The sequence below is a fragment of the Gekko japonicus genome, unplaced genomic scaffold, assembly GCF_001447785.1.
Source record: "Gekko japonicus isolate JY-2015 unplaced genomic scaffold, Gekko_japonicus_V1.1 scaffold743, whole genome shotgun sequence".
In the NCBI taxonomy this organism is placed as follows: Eukaryota; Metazoa; Chordata; class Lepidosauria; order Squamata; family Gekkonidae; genus Gekko; species Gekko japonicus.
Genome location: NW_015167560.1, coordinates 617,183 through 630,818, shown reverse-complemented (window position 1 = coordinate 630,818; position 13,636 = coordinate 617,183). Strand labels below are relative to the sequence as shown.

At 42.8% G+C, this 13,636-nt stretch overlaps 1 protein-coding gene across 1 annotated transcript in view; it reads left to right on the top strand.

Moving 5' to 3' along the window:
- The window catches only part of TTN (titin), a 343,112-nt gene that overhangs the window by 110,672 nt on the left and 218,804 nt on the right, over positions 1-13,636 (top strand). The window contains 17 exon segments of the mRNA XM_015413748.1: positions 1,404-1,682; positions 1,792-2,073; positions 3,107-3,385; positions 3,652-3,939; positions 4,104-4,382; positions 4,846-5,124; positions 5,229-5,507; positions 5,616-5,834; positions 6,483-6,770; positions 9,135-9,416; positions 10,882-11,160; positions 11,261-11,542; positions 11,674-11,952; positions 12,062-12,349; positions 12,477-12,755; positions 12,878-13,156; positions 13,258-13,536. Coding sequence (XP_015269234.1) covers positions 1,404-1,682; positions 1,792-2,073; positions 3,107-3,385; positions 3,652-3,939; positions 4,104-4,382; positions 4,846-5,124; positions 5,229-5,507; positions 5,616-5,834; positions 6,483-6,770; positions 9,135-9,416; positions 10,882-11,160; positions 11,261-11,542; positions 11,674-11,952; positions 12,062-12,349; positions 12,477-12,755; positions 12,878-13,156; positions 13,258-13,536 — 4,719 coding nt within the window.

Sequence of the window (13,636 nt, the reverse complement as noted above, 5' to 3'; positions counted from 1 at the left end):
TTTGAAAAATATCCCCTCCCAGTGAACATGTTGGCATGGAGAAGGGCTTTCAGAAACTCTTTCCTTAAAAGGGCCTCCAGGTGTACCTTCCTTACAGTGCTTCACTGATGCTGGCAGCCCCAATCACTGCAGCTTTATTGCCTTCTTTTCATTTGAAAAATATCCCCTTCTTCTACTAACAGTGAGGTCATCAAACAGTAAATAAGGATTGGCTACAGAAAGGCAAATGAAGCTAGCTCAGAGTGAAAGCCCCGAATTTGATTTGGCTCTGAATGGACTTTGTTTGCCTTCATTGAAATCATTTTCTTCCTGCAGGGTACCCTCCCCTGCTGAAAAAGTTGTGAAAGGATAGGTGTTAGTCTACTGTAGCAAAATGAAATAAAAGTCCAATGGCACCTTAAAGACTAGCAACATCTATTTCAATAATATGACCTTTTGTGAGCCTCATTAACATCTAAAGAAGTGAGCAGAGACTCAACGAAAGCTCGAACTGAAATAGATGTTAGTCTTTAAGGTGCCACTGAACTTTTGCTTTATTTTCCTCTCAAAACAGCAGTGAAAAAGGAGGTGCATTTAGCAGGGGTGGAGACATTTTTCATGAAATGGACCTCTACCTCTGTGGGGGCTTAGCCCTAGTCCAGTATAAGAGGAATATCATAGGATGCTTGTCAGTTTACCGAGTGCATGATTGCATATTATTTCAGTATCTGTATTTATTTATTTATTAGTTCGATTTATACCCTGCCCTCCCCACCAAGGCGGGCTCAGGGCGGCTTCCATAAGATGCATATGTAAATACAATTAAAACATAATCCATATATAGTCAATTATACATTATCCTAAAGTGCTGGAAGCAATTAAAGTGCAAGAGCAGAGATTCCTGGCTTAAACTATACCACTACTTAGGTGATAGTCCTGATGGTATTCTCACATTGGCTCGGTTTGACCGATTGATTTCTGCGGCAAGACAGGCTGAAGGTGGTAAAGCCTTTTTTCCTGGTTGGGGACCCAAAGTTGTTTGCAACATCCTTTTCCCTTCTTGTCCCTTCTTGTCTTCCTCACAATGGCAACCTCATGAGGTAGGTTAGGCTGAGCGAGAGCTTCCGTGGCAGATTGGGGTCTCTAGAGAAGCAGTCCTTGCAACAAGAAAATGATTTGAAAGACATTTAAAAATTGGGGACTTCCTGTTTGTGGGATTCCTAAAGATAGCTGGTCAGTCACCATGTAAACAGAATGCTGGATTAGATGGGCTTTTGGTCTGATCCAACATGGTTCTTATGTTCTTAAAAAATGCACATGTGCTAGTTATCTAGCAATACGTTTCCCCTTAATTATCTTTTAAAATTATATATCTGTCAGGATCTTTTAAAAAGTGGCACCTGCTTCTTTTTTTCTCTTCCTAGAACCTCCTGTATTTAGCAGGAAACCATCTCCAGTAGATACACTCAAAGGCACTGAAGTTAGCCTTGAGTGCGAAATTTCTGGGACACCACCATTTGATGTGACATGGTATAAAGATAAGAGACAAATCCGCAGCAGTAAAAAATACAGGGTCACGTCCAAAAACTACCACGCAAGTGTTCATATTCTTAATGTTGAAGCTTCCGACATTGGCGAATACCAATGCAAAGCACAGAATGATGTTGGAAGTGACAATTGCATTTGTACTGTAAGACTGAAAGGTAAGTATTATCTGTGTGTCTGTAATGACATAAGATTCTTCATCTTTGGACAGCTGGCGGAAAAAATCTTACTTGCATTCTTGATGGCCCTTGCCTCTTTCCTATTCAGAACCACCAAAGTTTGTGACCAAAATAAACAGCCTTACTGTGGTGGTGGGTGAACCCATAGAGCTACAAGCTACTGTGGAAGGCTCTCAGCCCATTTCCGTTGTGTGGATCAAAGACAAGGAAGACGTCATCCGAGAGAGTGAAAACACAGCCATTACCTTTGTGGAAAACATTGCTACGTTACAGATCGCCAAAGCAGAACCAGCCAGTGCTGGGAAGTACACTTGTCAAATCAGTAATGATGCTGGAACACGGGAGTGCATGGCCATTTTAACAGTTCTAGGTTGGTAATCACACAAACCTGCCCTTAGACAAATTTGAAAATTGAGAGAGGTAGATAAAATACAGAATCTTGCAGCTATAAGACTTTCAATTGTCTAAAAAAGGCATTTTACTTATCCTTTATCACCCTGCTAAAATAGGTTACAAAATATTTACAACTTTGAGACAGTCTATAAATCTCAACTTGAATACAGGAAAACAGTATGGGTGATATATATCAGTTAGGAATAACGATTCACTGGAAAGTATAGGGTTGGATCCAAACTAAATTGGTGATTTCCACCAATTTCCCCTTCCTGGTGCAGACCCTCCTCATGTCATTCCTCAGAGTCCCCTGCCTATCCCCCCAAGAGCAGCATCTTGTAGAAATCAGTGGGCTGCAGTAAAAGGGGAAACCAGGAGAGTTCGATTTTGCCACTGGAAAATTTAGTCTGGATCCAGCCCCATGTTTATATTTCATCCATAGCATCAATGCCTACAGAATAAATAGTTAGATTATACCATATTAATGTTTATGCAGTGTAGTCCTAAACAAAGTTACATCCTTCTAAATCCATATATTTCAATGGATATAGAAGGGAATAACGTTGTTTAGGATTGCATTCATAGAGAATGCAAAAAATTATGGATTGGATCATATGGTTTCATTCTGCTAAGTGAAGAATTTTCTACTTTACAAAGACTCCTTTAGTATGAGAAGGAGTACTTCTTCCAGCTGATGAAATATGTCCCTAGTAGAATATTAATCATATAGCTGGAGAGAACCATAGTAACGTTATTGAAGATCTGGGGTAGGATCCTATCAGCATAGACTTTTTGGTGATAATGGCACTCTCCTTTTTCAATAGTGGAAAACCTCATAGTATCTAACCCTTTGTAAATACATAAATGTTGTAGAATGAATATCCTTGCCCTTCATTCCAAAACTGCAAAATAGAGCTTTGGAGCACCAATTTCACTAATTTCAAGATTGAAACATGTGTGTAATGAGTCAAACTTGTTTACAGAAGGATATTACTTGTATCTCTTTGCAGAGCCGGCGGTCATTGTAGAGAAGGCAGAACCTATGAAAGTCACTGTAGGAGATATTTGTACCTTAGAGTGCAAAGTAGGTGGAACACCTGAACTTTCAATAGGCTGGTTTAAGGATGGAAAAGAACTGACAAGTAGTCCCAAATATAAAATCACCTTCCACAACAAAGTGGCTACTCTTAAAATTCTTGATTCAGAAAAGGAAGACTCTGGCTTATATACTTTCGAAGTGCAGAACAACGTTGGCAAAAGTGGCTGCACAGCCTCCGTCGAAGTTCTAGGTTAGTTTCACCTCTTCTCTTCATAAGACCCCCTCTAGGATTTGGTTATCTCTTTTAGTATAAGAGAGTTCCTGAACCCTCAATGAAAGGAAGAGTTCGGAAGGAGTTGCATCAGCAGGTGGACGAGAGAGCCAGCTATCATGAGACTATTTCCTTTGTGTGCATTTGGGGTGGGGGGACAAAGGCCATATAAGGGACAGTATGTGTCCCACCCCTTTCTCCCTGGGGGAGTCATCGCTTTGTTTTGTTTATTTTCTCTTGCACAGATCGGATTATTCCACCTTCTTTCACAAGGAAACTTAAAGAAACTCATGGTGTTCTTGGCTCCTCTGTGGCTCTTGAGTGCAAAGTCGCTGGATCCCCGACTATTACTGTTGCTTGGTTTAGGAATGGACAGAAAATCACCAGCGGTGAAAAATATCAGACCACTTTTTCAGACAATGTCTGTATTTTGCAAATCAATTCTCTGAACTCTGATGATACAGGAACTTACACGTGTAAAGCTGCTAACGTAGCAGGCTCTAATGAGACTAGGGCTCGATTGTCTGTACAAGGTCAGTATTTGGTGACTGACATCCGTAATTTAACACTAATCTTTCATCCTTTAAAAAAAAGTGCATTCTTTTAATGATGTAATTTGGGGGGAGGGAAATATTTGATTTCATTTTATGTTTCCAAAATGTTAATCTGTAGTATTGTTTTTTAAATGCTCATTTAGAGCCACCCTCTTTTGAGAAAGAACCTGCATCTGTGGACATTTTGCCAGGCAGAAGCGTTAAATTTACCGCTGTTGTTAGAGGAACACCCCCATTTAAGATGAACTGGTTTAGAGGGGTCAATGAACTCGTGTCAGGAGAAAAGTGTAGCATCTTTTTGGAAGAGTCTGTCACAGAGCTGGAGCTGTTTGATGTGGAGCCGCTTCAGAGTGGAGAGTATACCTGTGTTGTATCTAATGATGCTGGCAAAGTCTCTTGTACAACACATCTTTCTGTAAAAGGTTTGTACCAGATCGCAATTTCTTGCTGTAGTATAGAAGCCCCCAATCTTTTTGAGCTTGTGGGCACCTTTGGAATGTTGACATGGTGTGGTGGGAACAGCAACAAAACGGCGGCCACAAAATGGCTATCACAGGAGGTGGAGCCAGCCACAAAGTGATTACCACAACTTATCATCAGTCTCACCATGAAGATTCCTGTGCTGTGGTAGCAGCTACTGCCAAAGCAACATTTTAAAAAAAAAATCTGCACAGCCAGTCAAATTCCCAGTAGCCAGTCAGAAGCCTTGCTGGGCAAAAACCCTCCCCTCCCCCAGCCCCTTTCTAAAAACACTTGGTGGGCACAAGAAAAGGTGTCGGCAGGTGCCCAGGAGTCCACAGACACCACATTGGGGACCCCTGCTCTAGTATTTACCTGTTTGCATAGCACCTGATGCTCAACACCTGACTTCTTCTCACTCACCAGAACCACCAGTTTTCGTGAAGAAACTAAGTGACCATTGTGTGGAGCCAGGCAAGTCCATAATTCTTGAGAGCAGGTACACTGGTAGCCTTCCGATTTCAGTGACCTGGAAGAAGAACGGTGTAACTTTAAGTCAGTCTGAAAAGTGCAGCATCACTACAACGGAGAGATCATGCATTCTGGAAATCCTTAACAGCACCAAGGATGATCAAGGAGAATACACTTGCTTGGTTGAGAATGAGGCAGGGGAAGATGTTTGTGAAGCCCTGGTAACCACTTTAGGTGTGTCTTTGATGATATTTTAACACTCTTTGTCAACCTGGTTTTAGTTCCACCACTTGACTGTGGTTAACCTTAATTCTGACCCTAATTCTTTGTGTTCCCAGAACCTCCTTATTTTGTTACACACTTGGCACCTCTTGAAGTGTCAGTTGGAGACTACACAACGTTGCAATGCCAAGTCGCCGGAACACCAGAAATCACAATATCTTGGTACAAAGGTGATACAAAATTAAGATCGACACCTGAGTATAAGATGTATTTCAAAGACAACGTTGCCAGTCTGGTATTTAACAAAGTGGATATCAGTGACAGTGGGGAATATATTTGCAAAGCAGAAAATAGTGTAGGAACTGCTTCTTCAAACGCCGTCTTGACAGTTCAAGGTGATAATTTTTAATTTCAAGTTGCTTAATCTTGGCAATTCTTTCACTCTTAAATCTGTTTGCATGCCACAGGAAACATGTATTTACTGTGTGCCTGCTTTCTTGCAGAACGAAAACGTCCACCTTCTTTTGCTAGGAAACTAAAGGACACAGAGCAAACGGTTGGCTTTCCGATAAAATTAGTCTGCCGTCTCAATGGGTCAGAACCTATCAGTGTTAGTTGGTATAAGGACGGCATTCGTCTAAGGGATGACTTTAAGCAGTACTCTTGCACTGCTACCAATCCTGTTGGAACGGCCACATCTAGTGCCAGACTCACAGTCTCAGGTTTGTGTAATACTGACACTTTTGCTTCTGTCTTTATCTGCTGCCTACTTCTTTCTTAACCCCGGCAATTTATGGCTTTAGAGCTGCATGCGGTTCTTTAAAAAATAAAAACAAAGTCTTTAAGTGAAGGTATATTGGAGGGGTAAAAGAGGTACTAGGATAACCAGTGTTCGAAAGGGGGCAATGGCATGTAAAGATTTTTGTGGGACAAAAGGACTCCCTAGAGATGCCTGAAAGAAAGGAAATGATATACGGTTGCCAGAATTCCAAGTGAGAACCCACTCATTGATTTATATCAGTGCACTAAAACAATTTTGCAGGGTACTTCTGTCTATATTTGTTACCTAATACATGACCTCATGTATGCTACTTCCTAATAAAGGAGCCCCACAACAACCCATATTTGAGCTAAAGAAGCTTTATGGATTATTAATCGGCATGCCTATTTTCAGAAATATTAAGTTGTATATTTTCAGTTATAAAAATGGACTTTTCTTATATTGGCTCTTTGTTGATCTCTTGTTCTGAATTTTGGCTCTTTAATTATGAAACATTGCTGCTGATCCTTGTCCTAAAGAAATATATACAGTATGTATTAAAAAGGGAAGAAAAATCAATCAGCATTCTACTCTTCCTTTAAATCCTCAGAACCTAAACAAGCTCCCTTGTTTGATATCACACCGGAATCCAAAGATGTTCCAGTTGGAGAAAGTGTTGACTTTGAGTGTCATGTGACTGGAGCCCAACCAATACATGTTTCCTGGGCAAAAGATGGCCGAGAGATCCGTACAGGAGGGAACTATGCAATTACATTTGCAGCAAACACAGCCTGTTTAAGGATTATGAGAGTAGGCAAAGGAGACTCTGGTCAATATACCTGCCAAGCTAGCAATGATGTTGGAAAAGACTTTTGCTCTGCTCAGCTTAACGTGAAAGGTATTGAAATTTAGCTGGCCTTATTTCCATTTCTTACTCACATTGAAGAGGACATCACATTTCTCAAAGTTTCTGTTTCAAACCCATCTTTGTTTCCAAATGGTTGACGTTAACCAGACCGCTTCCAAAGGAAGCATATCTTGTAAAACCAGTCCGTCGGTCTTTACCTGAATTTTTTTCTCTTCTTCTTGAAATTCCAGGAGAACTGGGGGTGGAGTGGATCATGCATGGTGACATTTGATTTATTTTTCTAATCAGTTAAAGGTGTTGGTTGAGCTTTGTTCATGTTAAATGTAATTTAATGCAGTCTACAAAAGTGAGGATGGGTTTTTTTGCATTTACATTTTATGTATAATATGTATGTATTTAAAAACTATCTACATGGGGAAAAGGTAGATGTCCCAGTCCATTAAAATACCTCTAGTAGAAGGGTGACACATTGCAACTTGGGGAACTAGCAACTGGCTTCTGTTTGTGGCCCCAGCACCAAGGGGAGGGGTGAGGCAGGGGCTAAACGCAAGAGGCCCTCCATATCTGACCACATGTTAATCCCAATTACACCTTAGTTGAAATAATACACCCGCACTCAAAGTTTCGGAGAATTGTGGAATAAAATGGGCCACAGCTTTATTGGTTACGGCTGTAGTCTGCTTTAGCACAGCATGGGGTATTGGTTCCAATTCATTGACTGACCCGCCTGCCAGTCGATGATCCACTGGTAACCTTGGGATGACAGGTCTATGGATCCCACAAGGGTGGATGCCCCGAGGTGGTCTCCCCTGCCACCTAAGCATAAGGGCAATCCCCAGCCATGCCCCCAGGCTGGGCATACCACTTGACCCTCACGTCAAGATCCCTTATGAGGATCCCCAACTCAGGAAAATGGGCACGCAGGCCCCATGCTGATACTGCCAAACCCCTTCAAATGATACCATACTAAAGGGCCGTGAGGGTGGGCCAAGTTGCTCAATGCCAAAAAGATGGTGAGAGGGGTGGTGCTGTGCCTTTAGTAGCAGCCAGTGCACCCCCAACACCCAAGACCCTCTGATAGGGCCAGCGTCGGGTCAGGTGGGCACAAGCTTCCCACGCTTGCTGCTGGCCTGCCCCCTCCACCTAGCGAGGATTGCCTCTCTGCCCCTCCCTCCCCCCTCCCTGCGGTGTGGCAAACAGGGCCCCAGGTGATTTCAGGGCCCCGGCATCTGTCATAGTTACTATGAAATCAGTGCCAGTACCTCCCCATTGTGAAGTTGTGAAGGGCTTCAGAGTGCCAGTCAAATGTCAGATGGGATGAAAGTAGATGGAAGGAAATGTGTGCACCTTCTCCCTGTTCCTTCATTTCCACCTGACAAATAAGTGATCATTTATGTGGGGGAGTTATGTCAAAAGCTTCTCAAATTATTGATCTCTTCTTAGGGCACAAGAGGAGAAAGAAGGGATCTAGGTTGAGCAGAAATCCCAGCTTCCCTTTGCCCGCCCCTCTTAACAACGAAGACTGCGATCACACACACTAAATAATCCACTTTCAATACACTATCAATACACTTTTCAACTGGATTTTACTGTATGAACTGGCAAAATCCAATAAAAAAGTACATTGAAAGTGGATTATTTAGTGTGCATGATCGCAGCCTAACTGGGGCTGTGCCCAAATAAATGGGTTTCTGCTGCCCTCCCACAAGCTCTGTATGAGTAGGTGAGGGCAGTGGCATGCACAAATTATTTCACTGTGTTTCCTCCCTGGTCGATCAGGAGTTCCATTCAATATTGTCAAAAAGTCAGGGCTTTTACAGTGACCGAAACCAGAAATTTCTCTCAAACGGTTCGAATAGCTGGTATAACGCATGTTATTGAAATGCTCTAAGCACGGTGTGCTGAAAGCTATTTATAGAAAAGAATATACAATGCAATGGAACATACAACACATAGGGATGCCTATCTGTGCCTAAATTGTTTGGCCCAGAATGGACAGACTCTTTTAAAAACTATTTTGTATTTGCATGTGTGTGTGTGTTTGTGTGCCTATGCCTGGAAGTCATGGCAACCTCTGGCGACTTCTACTGGGGCATGGAGGATGTTCAGAGAAGTGGCTTGATAGCTTGCTTCTGCCTCCTGGCCCTGGGTATTCTTTGGAGGTCTCCCATCCAAGTACTTGCCAGGGTCGGCCCTGCTTAGCTTCCAAGATCTGATGAGATCCGGGGCAGGGCAACAGACAGACTCTTTAAGCCCCTTCTTTTTCCCCCTCTTCTCAAGTTTAACTTTAGCTTGTTGCCATTGAACATTACCGGTATCATGTCCACAGTAAAACTCACATGTTCTTAATGACAATAATAAATGCTGAATACTGTTTTCCTTCTGGTCTCTTAGAACCTCCCAAGTTTGTAAAGAAACTAGAATCCGCAAGAATGGTGAAACAGGGGGATTCCTGCCAACTGGAATGCAGGATCAGCGGATCCCCGGAAATCAAAATTGTGTGGTACAAGAATGACCATGAAATCAGTGCTAGCGACAAACACTACGTGACATTCAGCGATTCCACGGCCGTGCTGACGATTGTGAACGCCAGCCCTGAAGACAGTGGAGATTACATTTGTGAAGCCCTCAATTCTGCAGGCACTGCAAGCTGCAGTACTGTAGTCACAGTAAAAGGTTAGAGCCAATGTTTCCACAGCCTTCCTCGCTTCCCCGTACCTTGTTTCTTCTCTGCTGTTGCATGACTAGATGAGGGAGGGGCCGTGGCTCAGAGGCTGAGCGTCTGCTTGGCATACTGAAGGTCCCACGTTCAATCCCCAGTATTTCTAGGTCTGGCAGTAGGTGATGTGAAAGACCTCTCCCTGTGACTCTGGAGAGCCACTGCCAGTCCGAGCAGACAGTACTGACTTTGATGGACCGATACTCTGATTCAGCAGAAGGCAGATTCATGTGTTCATGTGTGATTTAAACAATTGTTTGGAGATGAGTAGTAAAGACTATAAGTAGCAAAGCATAACAGATAGCAAAACTGGCTGAAATGCTGATTGGTAGGACCCAAGCACGCTATGCTAACGTATTGTAAAATGATCTTGAAGTATGTCAGCGTAGAAGGAACAGCCTTATAGGACCAGGTTCAGTTCTCGTTTTAGCCTTCTCTGGCCCTGAGGCAACAGAGCAGTACAGTAGCAGAAGACATGAAGGGTTGCAGCCCATTTCCTGTCATCCAGTCTGCGATGGTCTAAGGTTCAAAGACACCTTATACCTCAGTCAGGACATACTTTCTGAACATCTAACTAATACCTAGGAGATCAGTGACAAGAGATGGCAGGTGGATGGATCTAAGAAGTGGGTGATAATGAAAGACATGAGTTTAGAGGAGTAGGAGGACTGGCTTTCTGTGTGGGTGCCAGCTGCAGGGACCATTAGCTGCTCCTCCGTTAGCTCCTAGCAACTCTCTATAGATAGAAAAGACATTCGATACGAACGGGGGGGCGGGAAGTCACAACTTATTTTTAGTTCTAGATGCTCGTAAAGATAGAAGGGAAGTCAGTAAGAGTATACTCTTGGATAAAGAAAGTACAGAGATACAGAATATAGAAAATGGAGTAGATGAATGATTTTAAGATTTGAGTCCAGGAGCAACTTAAAGACCAACTAGATATCCAGGTTATAAGCTTTCGCGAGTCAAAGCTACCTTCACGAGATATCTGGAAATCTTCTTGGTTTTTTAAAGTTCTACTGGACTTGAATCTTACTGTTCTGGCTCAGTCCAACATGGCTACCTGGCCTGAAACTCGATGTAGAATTATACACTCTGTTCCTGTAGCAAAACCATGGTGCATATTGAAGGTTATGTGAAGGCGCGCACCAAACTCCTTTTGTGCAGTATTCTAAAAGAATTTGTGGTGAGCTGTCAGAGTTTTTCGGGGGGGGGGACTTTACAACAGTGGATACAGAACCAGCATCATCATATGTGGTCAGCACTTTTGAACGCTAAAGAACTTACTTAGGAACCTAAAGAGGGATTTACAAGTGTTGACTTCTGGCATCAGTTCCTGAATGTCCTGCCCCTCCTGTGACTTAAGAAACCATTCCCAGGAGTCCAATTACACAAGCTCATTTTCATGTTCTTCTTTTATAGAACCTCCTGTTTTTAGCAAGAGACCTAGCCCTGTGGACACACTTAAGGGCTCTGATGTCATCCTTCAGTGTGAAATTGCAGGCACGCCACCATTTGAAGTGGCCTGGATCAAGGATAGGAAACAAGTCAGAAGCAGTAAGAAGTACAAAGTTACAACAAAGAATTTCACTGCCAGTGTTCACATTCTTAACCTTGAAGCTGCAGACACTGGGGAGTATCAGTGCAAAGTTGCAAATGAGGTGGGAAGCGACACTTGCGTATGCGCAGTGAAGTTCAAAGGTTCGTTTTCAACAACCAAGATCCTTCTGAGGCATTCTTGTCTTTCCCTTGTTGTTTTTGTTTTCTTTCTTAACCTCAATTCATTCTTTCCACATACCAGAACCGCCTCGGTTTGTTAAGAAGCTGAGTGACTCCTCCACCTATGCAGGGGAACCCACCACACTGAGGGCCGTAGTAGAAGGTTCCCAACCTATCTCTGTTGTGTGGCTTAAGGACAAGGGTGAAATAATCCGGGAAAGTGAAAACATCCAGATCTCATTTTCAGACAACATTGCAACTCTTCAGATTGCAAATGCTGAAACCACCAATGCTGGGAAGTACATCTGTCAGATTAAGAATGATGCTGGGATGCGCGAATGTGCAGGGCATTTGCAAGTTTTAGGTTGGTACTGGCATCCATCCCCTTCTATAAGAACGAAGTCTTAACTGCCTTTGCTATCTCAACAGTATAATAACTTGCTTCTTAGACTTGGCTTTGCGACTCACTATGGTGCATTATCTCCCTCTTTCCAGAACCCGCTGTGATTATAGAGAAGCCAGAACCAATGGTTGTTACAGCTGGCAATGCTTTCACTTTGGAGTGCACTGTGGGTGGGACACCGGAGTTAATTACCAAATGGTATAAGGACGGAAGAGAACTCACCAACAGTCGCAAACATCAGATTATCTTTTCCAACAAAGTGGCGACTCTTAAAGTTCTTTCTGCAGACAAGGGGGACAGGGGACTGTATACTTTTGAAGTGCACAATGAAGTCGGGAAAAGCAGCTGCACTTGCTCAGTTGACATCTCAGGTTAGCCAGGACTCTTCCTTCTGACTCACCATTTTTCCCTTGACTGTATCTACTTAACAAGTATCAGTTTCTTGTTAGAACACATGTTGTTGCTTTTCCTTATACACAGATCAAGTTGTGCCTCCTTCTTTTGTAAGACGATTAAAAGAGACCTACGGTGTGCTGGGCTCTTCAGTAGTTTTGGAGTGCAAAATTGCTGGATCCCTCCCTATTTCAGTCACTTGGTTTTATGGTGGAAATGAGATCTCCAGTGGGGAAAAATATGAGACCATCTTTTCAGAGAATGTCTGTGCTTTGAAAGTGAATGCTCTGGACTCCTCCGACACGGGGCCCTACACTTGCACTGCTACAAATGTTGCTGGCTCTGATGAGTGCAGCGCCTTCTTGACTGTGCAAGGTCAGTAGCTTATCGATAAGCCATGTTTCTTCTGTGCATGAATCTTGCTTTCTCTGAAATTCGTTTTATGAATATTTTGCCTACCTGGCACATTTACTATCATTTTGCTGTGTCTGTCTAAATGTAGAGCCTCCATCTTTTGCAAAGTCACCCGATCCATTGGAGGTTTTACCTGGAATGAGTGTAACATTCAGGGCTGTGATCAGAGGAACACCTCCATTCAAAGTTAATTGGTTTAAGGGGAGTAGAGAACTGGTGCCAGGAAAAACATGCAACATTGTTGTGGCAGACTCAACAGCAGAGCTGGAATTATTTGAAGTAGGACCTCTTCAGACTGGAGATTACACATGCCTGGCCACTAATGATGCTGGCAGTGCTTCGTGCACCACCCATCTTTTTGTCAAAGGTTTGTCTCAAATGCTACCCTGTATTCTAATTGTGGCATGTACCCATGTGCATACATGCACATACCTTCACACATGGTACAGTTTTTGGTCTGACCTTTTCTTTCGGCTAACTTTACCTCAGAACCAGCTGTCTTTGTGAAGAAACTGAGTGATTTCAGCGTAGAGCATGGCAAATCCATTGTTCTGGAAAGTACGTTCAGCGGGACACCTCCGCTTTCAGTCACATGGAAGAAGAATGGCTTAAACATCACACCATCTCCAAAATACAGTATCACAACAACAGAAAAATCGGGCATACTGGAAATTCCTAACAGTAGCAGAGAAGATGAAGGAGAATACGCTTGTGAAATTGCAAATGATGCTGGAGAGGATACATGCCGTGGCCTGGTATCAGTCTTGGGTGCGTTACACTCTTAAATTGGATGTCTGTTCTTATATTAGTTACCATCATACAATATGCTTAGTTTTGTTGGTTATTGACGGTGGTCATTTGTACTTCAGAACCGCCGCATTTTGTTAAACACTTGGAGCGTATGGAGGTGATTGTTGGAGAGCCTGCAACTTTACAATGCCAAGTTGCTGGAACCCCAGAAATTAAAGTGTCATGGTACAGAGGAGATACAAAGCTAAGATCTACTCCAGCTTATAAAATGCACTTCAAGAACAACATGGCATCGCTCACCTTCAGCCAGGTGGACAATGAGGACATTGGCGAATATGTCTGCAAAGCAGAAAATAGCGTTGGGTTTGCTTCTTCAGCAGCAATGCTCACTGTCAAAGGTGATGGTTTCTTTTCCGATAATGGAGCCTTATAATTTCATAATTATAAGTATAAATCATGTGCGTGAGGTACGTTAATGGCATGCTCCACTCACATCAT